This window comes from Scheffersomyces spartinae (assembly GCF_019049425.1).
Source record: "Scheffersomyces spartinae strain ARV_011 chromosome Unknown scaffold_13, whole genome shotgun sequence".
Lineage (NCBI taxonomy): Eukaryota > Fungi > Ascomycota > Pichiomycetes > Serinales > Debaryomycetaceae > Lizanozyma > Lizanozyma spartinae.
The window spans coordinates 125,683-146,225 of record NW_025065060.1 but is presented as its reverse complement, the minus strand read 5'-3'; the positions used below and the strand labels follow the sequence as shown (position 1 = coordinate 146,225).

The 20,543-nt window shown below is 38.9% G+C and overlaps 7 protein-coding genes across 7 annotated transcripts; 2 read left to right on the top strand and 5 right to left on the bottom strand.

Moving 5' to 3' along the window:
- Positions 1–316: 316 nt before the first annotated feature.
- On the bottom strand, positions 317–2,575 carry MES1 (methionine--tRNA ligase; the record flags this gene model as incomplete). Its single annotated transcript, XM_043191765.1, has 1 exon — positions 317–2,575. The coding sequence occupies one exon, from the start codon at positions 2,573–2,575 to the stop codon at positions 317–319; it is 2,259 nt and encodes a 752-aa protein (XP_043048737.1).
- Positions 2,576–3,016: 441 nt separating this feature from the next.
- Positions 3,017–4,168, top strand: HER2 (glutamyl-tRNA(Gln) amidotransferase subunit; the record flags this gene model as incomplete). Its single annotated transcript, XM_043191764.1, has 1 exon — positions 3,017–4,168. One exon carries the CDS (start codon positions 3,017–3,019, stop codon positions 4,166–4,168), a length of 1,152 nt encoding a protein of 383 aa, XP_043048736.1.
- A 79-nt stretch (positions 4,169–4,247) lies between these two features.
- On the bottom strand, positions 4,248–5,235 carry FOL2 (GTP cyclohydrolase I; the record flags this gene model as incomplete). Its single annotated transcript, XM_043191763.1, has 2 exons — positions 4,248–5,046; positions 5,219–5,235. The coding sequence occupies 2 exons, from the start codon at positions 5,233–5,235 to the stop codon at positions 4,248–4,250; spliced, it is 816 nt and encodes a 271-aa protein (XP_043048735.1).
- A 40-nt stretch (positions 5,236–5,275) lies between these two features.
- SSD1 (mRNA-binding translational repressor) lies at positions 5,276–9,798 on the bottom strand (the record flags this gene model as incomplete). Its single annotated transcript, XM_043191762.1, has 2 exons — positions 5,276–9,188; positions 9,794–9,798. 2 exons carry the CDS (start codon positions 9,796–9,798, stop codon positions 5,276–5,278), a joined length of 3,918 nt encoding a protein of 1,305 aa, XP_043048734.1.
- A 1,238-nt stretch (positions 9,799–11,036) lies between these two features.
- On the bottom strand, positions 11,037–12,521 carry HYS2 (DNA-directed DNA polymerase delta subunit; the record flags this gene model as incomplete). Its single annotated transcript, XM_043191761.1, has 1 exon — positions 11,037–12,521. One exon carries the CDS (start codon positions 12,519–12,521, stop codon positions 11,037–11,039), a length of 1,485 nt encoding a protein of 494 aa, XP_043048733.1.
- A 203-nt stretch (positions 12,522–12,724) lies between these two features.
- On the bottom strand, positions 12,725–14,434 carry HAS1 (ATP-dependent RNA helicase; the record flags this gene model as incomplete). Its single annotated transcript, XM_043191760.1, has 1 exon — positions 12,725–14,434. One exon carries the CDS (start codon positions 14,432–14,434, stop codon positions 12,725–12,727), a length of 1,710 nt encoding a protein of 569 aa, XP_043048732.1.
- A 248-nt stretch (positions 14,435–14,682) lies between these two features.
- Positions 14,683–20,523, top strand: KQ657_000940 (putative RNA helicase; the record flags this gene model as incomplete). The annotated part of the gene is made up of 1 exon (XM_043191759.1): positions 14,683–20,523. One exon carries the CDS (start codon positions 14,683–14,685, stop codon positions 20,521–20,523), a length of 5,841 nt encoding a protein of 1,946 aa, XP_043048731.1.
- Between the last annotated feature and the right edge of the window lie 20 nt (positions 20,524–20,543).

The window sequence follows — 20,543 nt, the reverse complement described above, 5'->3', positions numbered from 1 at the left end:
ATGTGTTACTTCGTGTAACCGAAACTGCGGCACCTTTAAATGGTGCATAATGGAGTGATGATATGAGTACTAAAAGAGATATACACATAGATTATTGAGTTTAATGGCTTCGTATAAAGTTTAATATTTTCTCCTCGTACTATTTTATTCCCTCGTATTTCATCATCTCGTATTTCAACTACTTGCGAATTTCTACTGGTATATTAAGAATATACGAATGCAAAATTATGTAAACTCACCTTACTAAAATTGTACGAATCCTCATTCCTAACAAACATTTCTAATTATCTATCTTTAAACTATGATTGTCTCGAATCTACTTCTTTTGACCGCCATATTTGGCTCTCCATTCTTCAATCTTCTTCTCGTCTATACGTTTGAATAAGTATTGGGCCTTACCAATACAATGGCCAGGTTCCAAAGGTAAAACAAACTTGTCTGTGATAGACAAGCTTGGAGTGTTCAAGATTTCATCAATTTGATCTCTTGTTTCTGGCATAAATGGAGAAATAACAGCACCAACTAAGTAAATCAAGTTCAAGGCAACAGCAACAACAGCATCTGAAACTTCTGGGAAGTTGGAATACAAACTGTTATCTAATTTGTTATCTTGTAAGAACAAATTACCTCTACTACTCAAGGACATGGCAATTTCCAAACCTCTTCTCATGTTAACTTGTTCCATTTGATCATTATAGTTGTTTAAGATGGCGTTGACATCAGATTCAAATTCCTCGTAACCCTTAATGTTCTTGGTGTTGAACTCAGGTACAACACCGTTGTATTTGGCAATGGCAAATTTAACTACCCGGTTAACAAAATTACCCAAGTTAGCCAACAATTCGCTGTTATTCTTGGTAACAAATTCATCCCAAGAGAAATGAGAGTCTGAAGTTTCTGGTCTAACACTTGCCAAATAGTATCTCCAAACAGATGCGGGAACTCCAGTATCCTTAGCACTGTTACCAAAAACACCAACACCTCTAGACTTAGAGAACTTACCTCCTTCGTATTGCAAGTATTCGGTAGTATTTAAATGGTGTAATTTAGTCCATTTATCACGAGTACCAATTAAAGAAGATGGGAAGACCACGGTATGGAATGGAACATTATCTTTACCCATGAATTGATACAATTCAACGTTTTCGGGGTTTCTCCACCATTTTTCCCAATCGTTTGGATTCTTGTCCTTAAAGTAATTTGCAGTAATGGAAACATAACCGATACAGGCATCGAACCAGACGTACAACACCTTCTTTTCGTAACCTTCCAAGGGAACTGGAGTACCCCAAACCAAATCACGAGTGATACATCTTGGTTCTAAGCCTTGTTTCAACCAAGAGTTGGTGATTGTCTTGGAGTTTTTGGACCAATGGCCCCTTTCACTGGCTTCAGCAACCCATTCTTTCAATTCTGGTTCCAATTCATTCAATTTAAGGTAAATATGAGTGGATTCTTTCTTAACAGGAGTCGAATCATCAACTTTACAACGAGGATTAATTAATTCAAAAGGGTCCAACAAATTACCACATTTATCACATTGATCACCTCTAGCATCTTCATAACCACATTTAGGACATGTACCTTCAACAAATCTATCAGCAAGGAAAGCATTATGGGTTTCACAATACAATTGTTCGTTGGTTTGTTCCTCTAAGTAACCATGTTGATGTAACTTGTTAAAGATATCTTGAGCAATTTCTGTTTGTTGAGGAGTTGAAGTCCGACCAAAGTAGTCAAAGTTGATGTCAAACCAATCATAGACATCTTTATGGATTTTGTTATATTTATCACACAATTGTCTTGGAGTAACCTTTTCTTCCAAGGCCTTGGTTTCAGTAGCAGTACCATATTCATCGGTACCACAAACAAAAAGAACATTATAGTTTCTGTTCTTTGCATAACGAGAGTAAATATCAGCAGATAACACAGACCCCACCACATTACCCAAATGAGGAACGTTATTAACATATGGTAAGGCACTGGTGATCAAGATATTTCTTTCACCTTCCTTAGGCAAGATATTATTGCCTAAAACTCTAACCTTATGATCCAACTTAACTCTACGGACGCCCGTATTGGTTTCTGGGGTTCTTTCAACTTTAGTGATCAGAAGAGCCAAGGCAATAGCATCTTGGACTTTAGGTAATTGCTTAAACTGGTTAAACCATTGATACACTTCAGAGTCTGTATCCTCTGAATCTTTTAATATGGCATAGACTGAGGCAAATACAATCACTTGATGAGCAGTCACTTCTGCCTTGGCGTACCACTTAGTGGCACAATTAATCATCTCTTGCAATGCAGCTACAGCCTTCTCCTTCTTGTTCAGCTTGATACCACGATACAAAATAGTCTGCTCGGCATTAACCAAGGAATCATCTTCAAAGTCATCGGCCAAATAACGGACTATGGCATTGGGTTCAAACAATTCGAAATCTTTATCCTTCAATTGCACCACGGAGTCTGGTTCGGTATTTATAGTCAACGGAGCAAACACTTTGGTGGCAAGAGCAAACTTCAAGTTGGTAGACAAAGCCCATAACGAGCTACTGGTTGATCCAAACAACTGCATTATGTGTGTTGATGGTATAAAAAGAGCAACTGGTTTGATTCTGTCTCATTGAAAAATTTTCGATAAGAGTTGTGCGGTATAGTATCTACAGCGACGGTGTAACTTATAGAACAGAGTATAGTACAGTATACATAGTACAGTATACATAGTATAGTACAGTATACCATAGTATAGTAAAGCTGTATACTAAAGTCATAGTATATAGTACAGTCATAGTGTACCATGATTCGACGGTTCCTTACAACGGGGGCTGATCCATACAACGCTTATGTCTCCACACTAATTCGGTCACTGCCGCCTAGCAGTCTTCGGTATGTCATTAAGGATAACATAGTCACCAAAGAAGGCCTAACTACAAGTGGAGCACAACTACTTGATAACTATCAATCTCCCTTCAATGCCACAGTAGTTGATCTACTTGAAAATGCACCCAATTGCACAATGGTTGGTAAGACCAATTTGGACCAGTTTGGAATGGGGTCTAATAACACCAACCTGGTCTTTGGACCTGTGCTCAATCCCAAATATCCCATAGAAGACAATCCAAGGGTAGCAGGTGGTTCTTCAGGCGGTACAGCGGCAGCAGTGGCTCTGGGGTCTGCTGATTTCGGCATAGGAACTGATACTGGAGGGTCAGTGAGACTTCCAGCTACTTATTGTGGTCAAATTGGGTATAAACCATCATATGGACGGATCTCCAGATGGGGGGTGGTTGCATATGCACAAAGTTTAGATACCGTTGGAATTGTATCGAAAGACATGGCTGTCTTAAGAGGGGCCTATGAGCTTTTGGATCAATATGACGAGAAGGATCCCACAAGTATGACCATAGAGACGAGAAGAAGAATAAAGAGGCTATCACCTGTATCCCCAGCATCGACGTCCTTGACTATTGGTATACCCATTGAGTGTCTTGTAACAGAGTTGGTCCCGGAGATAAAAGACTCATGGTTGAAACTATTGAGCCAGTTGAAGCAAATGGGCCATCAGATTAGAACAGTTTCTATTCCTCATATCCCCAAGCTGCTTCTGGCATATTACTCCATCTGTACCGCAGAAGCATCTTCTAATCTAGCACGGCTTGATGGTATACGGTATGGCCATACTGCTGGTGGTGGTGCTGGGAGTAGCTCCGCACCGGAGATAATGGCGGAGACAAGAACTAAAGGGTTCCATATTGAGACCATCAGAAGAATCATCTTAGGAACATATACCTTGAGTGGAGTCTCAGGTAACCATTATCTCCGGGCCAATCAGAAGCGAGAAGCACTAGTTAAAGAGTTCAACCAGATCTTCAATATGACCAATCCTTTGTTCCATGAACTTATCAAACGTGATGATTCCAAATGCGACTTCCTCTTGATCCCTACAACCATCACCAAACCTCCTACACTTGAAGAGGCCATGGCCACCGCAAAGGAGAACTTCTTGACTGCTTACGTCAACGATGTGTTCACCGTCCCTGCTTCCTTAGCAGGACTCCCTGCGCTACTGATACCTTATGATAACACCGGGTTCCAGATCATTGGTCAATATGGAGATGATGAAGCCGTGCTCCAGTTTGGGTCCACCATAGAACACAATTGTATATAAATTCATACGGAACATAACTAATGACTTATATAGTTGAATATCGTAACCTCATTAAATGCCTCTATATTAATAATATTAACTATCTTCTTCCAAGTAACGTCAAAAACTCCTCTCTGGTCTTTTGCTGATCACGGAAACATCCCAACATGCAACTAGTGGTAGTAGAAGATCCAGTCTTCTGTACTCCTCTACTGACCATACACATATGAGCCGCTTCAATGACAACAGCCACACCTCTGGGTTTCAAGATCTCGCTTAATGCCATGGCTATCTGTTTAGTTAATCGTTCTTGAACTTGGAATCTTCGGGCATACATCTCCGCTAATCTTGCCAATTTACTTAATCCAAGTACTCGCTTGTTAGGGATATAAGCAATGTGAGCCTTCCCAAAAAATGGCACCAAATGATGTTCACACAACGAGTAGATCTCAATATCTCGAACTATAACCATCTCATCGTGGTTCTCTTCAAACACAGCTCTCTTAATAACATCACGAATATTGTCTTCATAACCCTTGGTAAAATACAACATGGCTCGAGCATATCTTTCTGGTGTTTCCAATAATCCCTCTCTGTCGACATCTTCACCCAATTCGGTCAAAATCGTCTTCACGGCCGCGGCTATACGTTCCTCTCGTCCTTTGGCCTCTTCCGGCGTCTGTTCAATCCGACTTCTGGCCCCTAAACTTGGCCATGATAATCCATCGCTATCAATAGGCGGATTTAATGTACATGGTGAGGCCACACGGGTTTGTAACGGAGTAACCCCCACATTTCTCAATTGTTCCAATTCTTTGGGTAACACAGGCTTGGGAGTCACGGTCCCATTGTAACTCTTATCGGCCATGATGATATCGTAGTCAATGGTAAAAGGACCACTGAATGACTGATTGAAAATGGGTCGAAAATTTTTACATATTAAAAATCAAGATCGATTATCCTGCATATAACCAAGCATATAGAGATAAGCGGAGGTAGCAGAGCCATACAGATTAGCGGATATATTAGTAGTAATAATGATAATTATAATGATAAAGTAATTAATATAACCTATAGTTATAAGTCATAAATCGTGGAAACAAATATTAGAAAACGCATGATAATTCATTAATAAATGGCAAAGGGATTAACTGTACGTACAGTCAAACAAGGTAAAGCCATACCAATTTCTGCTCTCAACAACACAGGAACTTGCATCAATTCTCTGATTTCTTGAATGGCAAATTCTCCTTCAACTCGAGTAATACAATTCTGTAAATATGCTTTTAGACTATCAGTTGTAGATGATGAAGCAGGTGCTTTGACTCGGGGAGGTTCCAAGTTCATTTTCGACAACCGTTCAATTATAGTTTCATTCTTCTTCTCCAACGTTTGAGTGCTCGTGTTCTGTAATCTGGCGGCTTGAATAGTACTGGTTCTGTACTTATTCTTGATTGAAGTACGATACGATAACGAACTCTGTTCATCTGGTGGAATGTATGTAGCAGAATCAACGCCTCTTTCCCAATACAACTCCAAAATCCTATTGGTACGATCAAATTCAGCCTTAACTAATGGTAATTGATCTCCATGAACTCGCTTTTCAACACCCAAATCAGGAATGAAAACATCAAATGAGGATTCATAAACTTGAATCACAATACCCATACAAAGTAATTGTCCAGCATTCTCACTCACTTCATTAATGGTTTGTGATAATAACAAATGAATAGCCTGTTCCTGAGCATTGGCTGCGCAATCCTTCTTGAAATTACAGTAATCAGCTGTGGCACGAAGAGATTCCAAATCTTTGATTTGTTCATACTCTTCATTCTTGTGGATTGCAGACTTGAGTTGTCTATGAACAACTAAATCAGCATAACGTCTTAATGGTGCAGTAAAGTGAGTGTATAATGGAAGATTCAAATAGTAATGCCCATAACTATCAGGATCTTGCTTACCTGCAATGTAATATTTGGCTCGGGGCATGCACTTGTACAATAATGTCTCAACACATTGTCTCTTCACAGGATCTTCAATCAGTAAAATAGACTTCTGTAATGATGCAGAATCAGTAGTATCAATTTGGAATCCCAAGAGTGTTGCTCTTCTGACAAAGTTCTCCATTTTTTGCAATGTTGGTAAAGCTTGACGACGTAACATGGCACGATCTCCAATATTAGCATGGATTTTGGCAGCAATAGCACTATTAACCTTGTGAGAAATTTCAGTAATAACATCGTAAGCAGTTGAACCCTTGTAAATGTTCAAATCTAACTTGACCTTTTCATCATCCAAAAAGTCCAACAAGTTCAAATTAGGTGTTAAACCCAAGCTCTTATCATTCAATCTTTGGCGACGAAATTCCTTAGCAATAAGGCTAAATGTCTTGATATAATCAGCTGTGGCCGATGAGATAGTTGGACAATCAAGTCCAGCCATGACAGTGTCAAATTGTCCATAACCTACCAATTGCTTTGCAACAACAATAGATTCATGGATATACAAATCTTCCACTTCAAAAGTCATGGTGTCAATTTCAAAAACGACAGATACTGCCAACTTCTTCATATTTTCATTGAAAGAAACAACACCAGTGAGGAAATCAGGATATAAGTTAGAAAGCTTTTGTGGTAAAAATACTGATGACGATCTCTTCCTTGCTTTACGGTCTAAAGCAGAGCCCAGTTTGATAAAGTAAGAAATATCCGGAACATGAAAGCCCAATTCGATTTTGGTATCTGATATACGCTTAACATGCAAGGCATGATCTGTGAAACTACCTGTTTGAGTGAAAGCAATAATATAATCATTTCCATAATCAACTCTTTGTGAGCTTTGGAGTTCGTCCTCCAAATTCGGAAATTCAAATGACATATCTTCAGGGTATTCATCACACAAAAAGTTATTATCTCTTAATATGGAGTCAATCTCAGTCTTTGGGTCTTCAATGTCACCCAATTTTGAAACTAAAGTACCAAAAGGATGCAAGGAGGTGATTGGCCATCTTTTAATAGATGCTACGAACAATTGATCAGCATACTTTTCATGATTGTTAACAAAATCTTTTGGTGCTTGCTCAGTTGGAATAGCAATCAAAGGAACCTTTTTGTCAGTGGGTTTAAACCAAACAATTTTAGGAGCCCTTGGAGTTTGGATCAGAGATTCCTTGCCATCCTTTTTATCTTTGGCCGCTTGTGCAGCTTGAGCAGGTCTCAACAAGCCTAAAGTACCAGAAAACAATTGTCCAGGAATACGGTCAACAACCGCAACCACATGACCAGCATACAAAGGTTTCACATCGTCATTGATTTCTTCTTCTTCAATTAGTAAAAGTGATTGGCCCTCAACTTCAACATCATCATTCTTCTTCATGGTTGGTCTTTGCTTCAAGGAACCACGTCTCTGTAAAATTGGTGCTCCATCAGACGATGATCCATCTTTACCAGGACTCGTGATTCCATGAGATGTCTCATATCCAACACTTTGACTTGCTGATGTTGCATCGTTGTGAATATCGTCGCTGAGAACCGAATTGCCAGGACCTCTGGTAACAATGTTATCTTTTCTTCTCTTCTTTTCTTCCTTTTCCTTCTTAGATTCCCAGACTTCATCAACAACCAAAAGCTCAACAGCAACTAAGTCACCTTCAAGTGCTCTGTTTCTATCTTTTGAACCACAAATGAAAATATCTGCATCCAATAAACCATCAGTAGAAACATAGGCATCGGATCTATTTTTCTTGTTAACACGCAAAGTACCAGTGACCAAGCGACCCTCAGAAACAAGACCTGGTAAAGAAGACTGAGGTAAGTAGGGAGCAAAGAGAGATTTTCTGCCATTATTAGGATTGACATTTCCTTGTGTCTGGTTTCCTTGAGGTGAACCAGAGGGGAGAAATTGCGACAAAGAGGATATCGATGAGCCTCCTTGACTACCTGAACGATTTTTATGTCCTGGAACAAAAATTCCTCCTGGTGGAGGATCAAATTGTTGTGACAAGTTACGCCTGTTATTATTGTTTCCTGGTTGTTGTTGCAGAGGTTGTTGTTGAGATCTCCAATTTGAATTGATATCATAATTTCTTGAGTTAGACCTGTAATGAGAAGAACGCCTCAGATGACCTTGGTTTCCTGAATTGTTACGTTCAGGGCTTTGAACACCAGAGAAAGTTGGGGTTGGAGGTAACAATGACTCTTTTGTATCAGTAGAATCTGGGGGGAACTTAAAAGACTGTTGACCATAAGCCAAAGAACGAGAACGATTGTGACCACCTGGCGAAGTTGCTGTGGGAGAAGACAACTCATCAGAGGAGCCAGAGCCAGGACCAGAGTCTGGGAATTTGAATGTGCCAGTGGATTGGGATTGAGACTGATTTTGTTGATTAGGATTCAACGTAGATCTGTTTGACTGACGTTGATTGGCTGCAGCCTTAATAGCTTCATTCAAGCCTAAAGAATGTCTTCTGTTGTGTCCCATGCTTGAGTTGGCACCTCCACCAGAACCAGCTCTTCTGTGAGTGGGTTGTGGGGGTTGCAACAGTTGTTGTTGCGGAGCTTGACCACCAACTACCGAGCCCATGGAAGTATTGTTCATTGAACCTGAACGAGAGTGAGAACGGTATTGTGCTGGAGGAGGAAGAAACTCGCTATTCGGATAAGCCAATTGCAGTTGCTGTTGCTGAGAAGGAACCAGAACTTGTTGTTGATGGTGATGATGTTGTTGTTGTTGCAACAACTGCTTTTGTTGAGCTTGTACTTCCTCCAATTGCTTTTGAAGGTTGTACTGTTCAATCATCAACGTAGTCAATTCACTAGGGGAACGTCTATGAGCAATGTGCAAATTCACCTTCTTAGGACCTACAGTCTGCTGGGTACTACCCGTGGGAGGAGTAGAAGCCGAAGGAGGGGGAGTTGGTGACAACAAGTCATTGGAATGGATGCTAATCCCCGGAGGAGTTGAAACTTGGGACAATTGAGGTTGCAGTTGCAGTTGCAACAGAGAATTCTGAGGGATGGGAAGCGAATCTTTTAGACCGTTACTATTGTAGTTGTAGGACATTTTAATGACATGCAGCGGAAAGGTAAAACAAGACCAATTGAATGGAATCAAATTAAACTAAGTTGACGGGTGAAGGGATGAAATGAGTGGGGGAATGAAAGTGGTGGGTGGTGACAATGACAGTGACAATAGCAATGACTATGATTATGACTAAGGCAATGGCAATGGAATGAACTGATAGAGACGAAACGAAAACGGTATTGGAATGTCAATGAATCGAATCAACGACAATTGGAGGGAAGGAGTAAGTTTGAGCGACGACGACAAAGGGAAAGGCGTGACTCACCAAAATAATTTGTATCAACTAACCAATCAAACCGACACGACACAACACAAATAGTCGAACGAATCAAATGTCACAATTGATATAGACAATGTTGGGATCACTCACTCAAACGAGATACCGCTAGATTTTGGTTTGGGTGGCGAGTAAAAGTAAGAGCAGATTGGACAAAGGCTTGGGAGAAAAAGACATGGGAATAATTTGAGGGTGAGGGAACTGTCGATTGGGAACAATTGGCTCCTTACAGGCACAAACGCACAAAAAAAACTTTTCAGCAGACAAGAACAAAAACCCTGTAGTACTCCATACTAGTGCTACAGAGTACAGCGTAAAGTTACAGAGTACAGTGTAAAGTTACAGAGTACAGCGTAAAGCTACAGAGTACAGCGTACAGTTAGAGAGTACAGAGTACAGTTACAGAGTACAGCGTACAGTTACAGAGTACAGCGTACAGTTACAGAGTACAGCGTACAGTTACAGAGTACAGCGTACAGTTACAGAGTACAGCGTACAGTTACAGAGTACAGCGTACAGTTCCAGTGTACTGTTAAAGCTACAGAGTACTGTTACAGAGTACTGTTACAGAGCATTACTTACTAGTCAAATAGTATGTACAGCGTACGCACAGCGTAATGTAAGTATTTTGTACAGTGTAGTTCAGATAGTACGATATTTTCGTATGGCAGAACAACAGTTTACGGTAGAGCAACGTACGGCTCACAGTACTACAAAGCAATACAGTGCAATACAGCACAGTACATCACTTTCCACTGTAAACGCTCTTCTGTGTGTTCTGTGTACCCTCTGTTGTTTCTGTGTCTTATAAATTCAATTGTCCATATATTTATAGAAATATGGTTCAAGTTCCCGGTTTCTTCGGATCCGAACCATACACTACTAGAATACTGTGCATGCATATGTGGCATTTACATAACGTATGCTCATCTGCAAGTAAAATTGGCTTTATCCATTAGTGCAGGAGTCTGGCCTAAACTCCATAAGTATACCCCTTGTTCCCCCTTATGAGGTAGTGTGGCTTGCGTAGACCCCTTTCAGCAGGGATAGATGTACCTCTTCCATGATATACGGCGTATATACAAATATCAATGCCCACTGCTAGATATGGTCCTTGTCTGTCCTAATTGAGATTGAGACACATTCCGTTGGGAACAATAGCTTTTCCCAGTCTATACAGGTGTCTTCATCTATACGACCTTACACAGCATAGAATATTATTCTACCATACTGGGACCGTGCTAAGCAGTGTTACTCTATGGTATACTATACTATGCTATGCTATGCTATGCTATACTATGGTACTACACTATGGTATTACGCTATGGTGTATAAATATCTTTACTCTTATCTTTACTCTTATCTTTACTCTTATTATGCCCTGATCTTCTTCTTCGTTGCTTGACTGGGTCCGGGAGGGGATTGCTAAAATCTAGACCGTTGTTACAAAGTTATGTTCAGGGCTTACTTGCAAAGGGGGGACAATAACAAGCTGATCCATATAATTTGATCTTCATGACGTCATTAAAATCAAATGCTAAATTCAACAACCTCTACGTCCCTGGTCTTTGTACTCATAAGCACAATAGTCCCCAGGTCACTAAACCTGGGGACACTAACTAATTTGACATTCCCAGCGAAATTTGGAATTTCGACTTTAGCTGCATCGAATCGGCGTTGATTCCCGGCTATATATACATGTGGGGTCTCATCATAAAGAACAAAGGGATCCTTTTCTGTAAAGGGGTAACAAAATAATGTATCTGGGGCAGTTGGTACAATATTTTGCCATGCTATATTATATTTCATAATATCAATTCCCTTAAACCCTTCATTTCCTCCACTATAATCTTGGGCATCTTTGTCCAAAGATAAAGGGATGTATCTTCTAATATCTTGGATATTTTGACCAGACGAGACAATGGCTCGTATTCCATTGAATTCAAGCCATGTAGGATTAGTAGCTAAATGTAATGCATTGATATCATTAACCAATTGTTTATTGGATTTAAGAAATGATCTATGCATTGGTTGTTGAGGTAAACAAATATCACTGGGATCATTAGGTCCAGGTAAAATCGTTATAGGTATGCTAGCCAATATTTCATTGGTGAAATAATCAAACTTTTTCAAATTTGGAAAGTCTAAAGTTGAAACATTCTTCAGACCATAATTATTTGAACTTAGATAATCTTTGTTCCGAAGATCAACTGTTTTGGGTCTTATAGAGTCTCCAACAATTAATAATCGGATAATTCTTTTAGCCTTGTCTCTGGTTTCATTCAGTCCAAGTTCACCTATAAGATATTGGGATAAAAGATCAAGCTTTAAATCTTCTTCATGCCCTATATTTAAACCTGAAACAATAGCAATATATTCTTCTTTTTCTTCTTCTTCTTTTTCTGCAATGGGTAATGGCCGTTGTGGAGCCATAGTTGGATATGCTATATCCATAACTTCAAATACCCCACTTTCAACCTCTATACCCAAAATTCCCATATAACATCCAGTCACAATCAAATTCTCGCGAAATAAGGTATCAGAGTTTAATATAGCTCTCCCAGATTCATCTTCAATTATGTAAGTTCCTTCCTCTGAGTCATCATCTTCTTCATTACCCACATACTTGGCAGGTATACTAGGTAAAACATCATCATCTCCAGTGACAACATCTTTAACAATGTCCAACTTATTCTTCATTTCACGAAATATAGTCCCAGTTACCCAACACAAAATACCAGCAGTTATATCCAAAATCTTTTCCTTCTTGATAATGGTTTGACCATCTATGTTTTTATCACCGTTACCCCATTTGCTAAGAGCCTCCCTTTCCGTCCGAGGTCTCAACTCACGCGATCTCGCCTGGTATATATAATAAAACTGGTGGTTGTAATGTCTAGAACCTGGATCAAGTGAAAAGTCATCTACCTTTTCATATTGCCCGCTATACAGATATCCACCGACCCGATCTACGGTGGATTCGCAAGACAAATCTTTATTGACGTACTCAACCATTGTCGTCTGTTCTTTATTAAAGTCCATCGGTGTAACAGAGTGACGTGACTGTTAGTACACACGCGTTGGTAGCTGTGAACTTTATTGATACTACAGTCTGAAAGATGCGTCAGTACATTGAGCACCGCACTACTTGTTACGACACTAATTTACAATTACAGTAAGTTATTACTCGTCTTATAATTATATATTTATTATACACTTTATGCCCTTTTCTGTTTCTTATGCTTCTTCTCTAAAGACTTGCCGCTGGCTCCAATGGTAATGTTAACCTTTGGAGGAACATCAAAACCAAAGGACTTTGCAACTTTAACCAAATCCAATTTATCTATTTGATAAACAGTCTTTAAATGGTGAGATGCATAGGCCTGTAAATAAGATCTATAACCATCTTTAGCACTTTGATGTAACCAATAGTTACTCTTTATTAACTTTGTCAATTGACTTTGAACATTAGCAATCTTATTGGTAGGGAATTCATATTCATTTAATGGAACATTTGCGGCCTTTAAGTAACGAAGGAACCCTAATTCTTGAGGTGTGAGAAACATCAATGACTTACCCTTACCTTGAGTACCTCTGGCAGTACGACCAACACGATGAATATAATCTCTTGGATCATCTGGAGGATCAAATTGAATAATCCAATCAACGGCTGGAATATCCAACCCACGAGCAGCCACATCCGTACAAATCAAAATCCCTTGTTTAGCATTACAAAACTCAAAGAATGTGTTTGTCCGTTTCTGTTGTTTCTGCTTACCATGAAGATCCAAAACTGGTAAATCAATATAGTTTAATAATTCTCCAAAATACTTGACACAGTTACATGATGAAAGGAACACAATGATCTTCTTCTTAGCATTCCTCTTCAAGAAAGAAAATAAAAGAAGAAATCTCTTATCACTTTCACAAACAACATACCCTTGTTCTAACCCATCAGCTGTGGAAGCAGCCGTTTCGGGAACAACATTGATATATAATGGGCCTGGTCTTAAAGAGATTCTTGCTAAATCCTCAACCTTGGTAGTTTGAGTAGCAGAAAATAGCATTGATTGTCTATCTTCATTTGGTAAGATCTTAATGATTTGTCTCATTTCATCTTCGAACCCAATTTCCAATATTCTGTCAGCTTCATCAATAACAAGAGCTTTCAAATTCTTGAATACAAATCCTTTAGTGTTTTGCAAATGATCTAAAAGTCTTCCTGGGGTGGCAATCAAAATATTAACACCTTTCGCCAATTTTTCAGCCTCTTGTCTTCTATTAGCTCCACCAATAACAATTCCAAAAGTTTGGGTGTGGAATTCCATTAATTCTCTAGCAACACCAAAGATTTGCAATGCTAATTCACGAGTAGGTGAAACAACAATCACACCAGTACCATTCCGTGGCTTGAACTTCAATGAGTATAACATTTCAATTGCAGGAATCAAAAATGCCAAAGTTTTACCTGAACCAGTCTTTGCAGCACCCAAGACATCCCTTCCAGCCAACAATGGTGGAATAGTCCTAGCTTGAACTTCTGTCATATTAGTGAAACCCATCCTCTTTATGGCTTTTAACGTAGGTTCAGATAAGCCGATATCCTCAAAGTTAGTTGACACTTCACTTGTGGTTTTGTTGGATTCTGCAATTTCTTTCACTTGGGGCTTCGTCAAAGCACTCAACCTTTCAACTTCTTCTTGTTCCCTTTTAGCCCTTTTCTCGTTTCTTCTAGCTTCGGGATCTTGAATGTCATCACCTAATAATTCAGCAACATCTTCAAATTCTTCATCTAATTCTTCCACCAATTGTTCATTTTGTTCATCTTCGTCAGCTGATTCTTCAACTTCCTTATGGCTTCTCTTATTCTTTGACACAACTTCAGCTCTTTGCCGAGTCTTGTTCTTTATGCTACTACCTTTAGCCATTGATCAATGTGGAGGTAATCTACTATGAATAGTGGTAACCAGTGGCATTTTGAATTTTCAATCAGTACCTCATCTCATCACTCAAGCTTCAGACCAAAATGGGAAAGTGCGACATGACTTGTGCAAAATGACACTACTTTCCTAATTGGGAATATCCATAATTAAAAGTCACTATTGAGAATCCGCTACCAAAAGTTGCCATCAAGATAGACTATTTTGATTTCACTACCATAGATTGCTGCTATACAATGTCGGTGCACTACGATGTGAATGCGACAAAGTCGTATATGAGAGCCATGTCGTTTCTCCAAGAGTCAATGGCTCAATTGGGTGATCTCGATACGATACCTAAGATTCCCACAATAGATAATGATAGAAGTAGAATTACCTCGATTGACAAAATAGTTGATGGATTTAAATCGGTAAAGATACAAGATGTTGGTCGAATTCTACCTGTTGGATCCGATTCCTTTTCAAAAAATGATGCCGCTGCTAAGGAAATTGTACGAGAATGTGAGACTTTGGGTGATCAAGTGTTAGATATGATACGTCAAGCGATTGAATTGAGTTCTGAGGAAGAAGAATTACAATCCCAATTGTTTGATATTTTAGGGTTTGAAAAGTTTGACTTAATATCCAAGATTTTGCAGCATAAGGATTCTTTGCTTCAGAGAAACAAAGAGAGTGTGATCATAGACCAAGATCCAAATAGATTATTGACCACCGAAGAAAGAGTTCAACTATTAGTTGATAACCAGAATAGAACTAAGAACCAGAGGATTCTCCCTAAACTGCTGTCTCGCCAGTATCCGCATGTGTTCAAAGCTCCAGACTCTGGAACAGGAATGCTATCAAGTATTGGAAAGAAATACGCCTTACCACAAGGCTCAACTCGTCAACAATACAATACTTATGAAGAAATAATAATTCCTGCTCCAGAAAGAAAGGCCAATCGGTGGATCACTAAGGAACAGTTGATTAAGGTTAATTCTCTTGATTTATTTTGTCAAGGAACGTTCAAAAACTATTCGACTTTGAATATGATGCAAAGCATTGTATTCCCAGTTGCTTACGAAACGAATGAAAACATGTTAGTATGTGCTCCCACTGGTGCTGGTAAAACCGATGTGGCAATGTTAACGATTCTAAGAACTATCAGTGAATTTTCTAATGAAATTCAACATGAAGAGGGTATGACACTTGACATTGATTACGAAGAGTTTAAGATTGTATATGTTGCTCCTTTAAAGGCCCTTGCAGCTGAAATTGTGGACAAATATTCCAAGAAATTGGCATGGCTAGGGATTACCGTTAAAGAATTGACAGGGGACATGCAATTATCCAAGCAGGAGATCATGACAACTCAAATCATTGTTACTACCCCTGAAAAGTGGGATGTTGTCACCAGAAAACTGAGTGGTGATAACGATTTAGTTGCAAAAGTTAAGCTATTGATTATTGATGAAGTCCATCTCTTACATGAAGATAGAGGTTCTGTCATTGAAACTTTGGTTGCCAGAACGTTGAGACAAGTTGAAAGTTCCCAACTGATGATCCGGGTTGTAGGTTTATCTGCCACGCTTCCTAATTTTATGGATGTTGCCGATTTCCTTGGTGTAAACCGTCAAGTTGGGATGTTTTATTTTGATGCAACTTTTAGACCCGTTCCCTTACAACAAAACTTGATTGGTGTCAATAAGAACCAACCAGAGAATGAGGAAAGGAAGCCGCCAATGGTAGTAATACAACAGAATTTAGATTCTGTTTGTTATAATAAATTGGTGGAGTATTTAAGAGAGGGAAAGCAGGTGATGATCTTTGTTCATTCCAGGAAAGAAACTGTCAAAACAGCTAAAACTTTTATTAGAATGGCCAGAGAGAAAGGTGAAACAAGACTTTTCTCTTGTGAAAATTCATCCAAGTATTCATTTTACTCCAAAGAAATGGGCCATAAGAATAGAAATAAAGACATGAGAGAGCTTTTCCCCAGTGGATTTGGTATTCATAATGCTGGTATGCTTAGATCTGATCGTAATTTGACAGAGAGGATGTTTATGGATGGTGCATTAAAGGTACTTTGTACGACTGCAACATTAGCTTGGGGTGTTAATTTACCTGCTGCTGTTGTCATAGTCAAGGGAACCCAAGTGTATGATTCTAAAAAGGGTGGTCTTGTTGACTTGGGAATATCTGACGTTATCCAAATTTTTGGTAGAGCTGGTAGACCTCAATTTGAAGAATTTGGTACGGGTATACTTTTGACAACCATCGATAAATTAGACCATTATGTCAGTTTAATTACTCAACAACACCCGATTGAGTCAAAACTTGCAGAGAAATTAATTGATAATTTGAATGCAGAAATATCTTTGGGAACTGTGACTAACATTGAAGAAGGTGTACAATGGTTGGGTTATTCTTATATGTTTGTAAGAATGAGGCAGAACCCATTTGGTTATGGTATTGAATGGGCAGAGCTCAAGGAAGATCCTCTATTATACAACAGAAGAAGAACTTTAATATTAACGTCTGCAAGAAGACTTCATCACTTGCAAATGATTATCTTTGATGAGAATTCCGGTTCTTTCACTTCCAAGAACTTGGGTAGAATTGCTTCTGATTTCTATTTGTTGAACAACTCGGTGGAAATCTTTAATCAAATGATGAACCCAAGAGCTACTGAAGCAGATGTGCTTGCAATGATCAGTATGAGTAGTGAATTTGATGGGATTGTGTTTAGAAAAGATGAAGAAGGTGCACTTAGAAAGTTATATGAAACCAATTCAGCTTGTCAAGTTCCAGGAGATGTTGAGTCGCCACAGGGCAAAGCTAACATCTTATTACAGGCATTTATATCAAGAGCTTCTATTGGAGAGCCTGCTTTAATTGCTGATTCCAATTATGTTGCTCAAAATGCTGCTCGTATTTGCAGAGCTTTATTTAATATTGGAATCACCAGGAAATGGGGTATATTTCTGAAGGTTATGCTTTCCCTCTGTAAAGCAATTGATAAACGGATATGGGAGTTTGATCATCCAATGACCCAATTTGACCTTCCAGATACGGTGTTGAAGAATATTCGAGATAAGAACCCTTCAATGGATATGTTAAGAGAAATGAGTCCTGGTGAGTTGGGTGATTATGTCCACAACTCAAAGATGGGCCACTCATTATACAAATTGATTGGGAAATTCCCATACGTTGATATCGAAACCGAAATCTTCCCAATTGCTACTAATGTCATGCGTGTTCATGTGAACTTATATCCTGATTTTGTTTGGGATGAAAAGTATCATGGGACCGTTCAAATGTTTTGGATCACCGTCGAAGAGTCGAATGCTTCAGAGATTCTTCATGTGGAAAAATTGATACTCAACAAAAGATCCATGAAAGGGAACCATGAATTGGATTTTATGATTCCATTATCGGATCCTTTGCCTCCTCAAGTTGTTGTTCGGGTTATATCGGACTCTTGGATTGGATCTGAATCTGTTCATGCAATTTCATTCCAACATTTAATTAGACCTCAGAATGAAACAATTAGAACCAAACTTTTGAGATTACAACCATTGCCAGTGACTGCGTTACATAATCCAGATATTGAGCTGATTTATTCCACCAAGTTCAAATACTTCAACCCCATGCAAACTATGGTTTTCCACTCGTTATACAATACTAATTCAAGCGTGTTTGTGGGTTCTCCAACTGGTTCTGGGAAAACAGTTGTGGCAGAGCTTGCAATTTGGCATGCTTTTAATGAGTTCCCTGGTTCTAAGGTGGTTTATATTGCACCGATGAAAGCTTTAGTCAGAGAACGAGTTGACGACTGGCGTGCTCGGATTTGTTGTCAAACTCTGTATAAATTAGTTGAATTGACGGGTGATTCTTTACCTGAACCACATGAGGTAAGAGAAGCCGATATTATTATCACCACTCCAGAAAAGTTTGATGGTATATCTCGTAATTGGCAAACCAGAAAGTTTGTTCAAGGTATTTCCTTGGTTATCATGGATGAAATCCATTTATTGGCGAGTGATAGAGGTCCTATTTTGGAAATGATTGTTAGTCGTATGAACTATATTTCTTCCCAAACAAGAAAGCCTATAAGATTGTTAGGAATGTCTACTGCTGTTTCCAACGCCTTTGATATGGCAGGTTGGTTAGGTGTTAAAGAAGGGTTATTTAACTTCCCTCAATCTGTACGGCCTGTTCCATTGCAAATGTACATTGATGGTTTCCCGGATAATATCGGGTTTAGTCCCTTGATGAAGAGCATGAATAAGCCAGCATTTATGGCCATTAAACAGCATTCTCCCCACAAACCAGTGTTGATCTTTGTTGCTTCTCGTAGACAAACAAGACTTACTGCTTTAGATTTGATCCATATGTGTGGCATGGAGTCCAACCCTAGACGGTTCCTTAATATGGGAGAAGATGAACTTCAATCTATAATGGATAATGTTAAGGATGAGACTTTAAGGCTTGCTTTACAGTTTGGAATGGGGCTTCATCATGCAGGGTTGGTTGAATCAGACAGACAAATCTCTCATAAGTTGTTTGAAGCAGGGAAGATTCAAATCTTAATTGCAACTTCGACTTTGGCTTGGGGTGTTAATTTGCCAGCTCATTTGGTGATTATAAAAGGAACTCAATTCTTTGATTCCAAAATTGAAGGTTATAGAGATATGGATTTGACAGACATTTTGCAAATGATGGGGAGAGCTGGTCGTCCGGCTTTTGATACCAGTGGTATAGCAATTGTTTATACGAAGGAATCAAAAAAGGCATTCTATAAGCATTTCTTGAACATAGGGTTCCCTGTTGAATCATCATTGCATAAAGTACTTGATGATCATATTGGTGCTGAAATTTCTTCAGGAACTATTAAGACAAGACAAGAAGCTATGGACTTTTTAACGTGGACGTTCTTATACAGAAGGGCACATAATAACCCTACTTATTATGGAATTGAAGATCAAAGTACTATGGGAGTTGCCAAGTACCTTGGAGGACTTATTGACGAAACAATAGAACATTTACGTGAGTCAAAATGTGTTTTAGTGAATGGTAAAGATGAACTTATCTCCACCCCATTCTTAGACATTACTTCATACTATTATCTTTCCCATAAGACCATTCGGAACTTTGTACAAAAAATTAAGAAAGACTTTGGGTTTAGAGAATGTCTTCAATTGCTTTGCCAGGCTACAGAATACGATGAGTTGGCAACTAGACATGGTGAAGAACTCATCAATATGGAGTTGTCCCAAGTGTCAAGATTCCCTGCTCAAGACTTGGATTATGAATATATATGGGACCCTCATATCAAGGCTTATTTGTTGGTTCAAGCTTTTATAAGTCGAATTGAATTTCCAATTGCTGATTATTCCCAAGATACAATTGCTGTGCTTGATCAGTCTCTCCGTATCTTACAGGCATTTATTGATGCTGCAGCAGAACTTGGATACTTTAAGACTGTAATGCTGTTTATTAAGTTGATGCAATGCATTAAGCAAAGGTATTGGTATGATGATGATCCAGTGACCGCCTTACCAGGTTTAATGGTTAAAGCCATGAATGAAAAAGCATCAGAGACAAGTTTGGAAAACTTGGGTAACTTCAATAGGACAAGGTTGGCTAATTTAAGCGAAACCCTAGGGGTTACTTACAATACTCAAGATAAGATGGCCATTGAGAAGCCTTATATTCACAATACTGAGGACATGAAGAATGAATTTATCACCATTGCTTCCAAATTACCGGTGGGTACGTTTAGTGTTGAAAAGACTTCTGATGGGAACAATATCCAATGTACTTTAGTCCACAAGAATCCACCATTGAACAAAGATTTCAAAGTTTACTGTCCACATTTCCCCAAACCCCAAAGAGAGTCGTGGTTCTTGATCGTATCTGATCTACAAGATGACGAATTACTTGTGTTGAAGAGAGCCAGTCCCAAGATGATTGGCAAGAGGGGGAAGATCGAGAGCTTGGTGACAATTCCTCCGGAATTGAAAGGTCAAGAAGTGAAAGTACATCTCATTAATGATGCTATGGACTTACGGTATTGTGAAAATGTTAGTTTGTGAAATTTTGAAACTATTATACA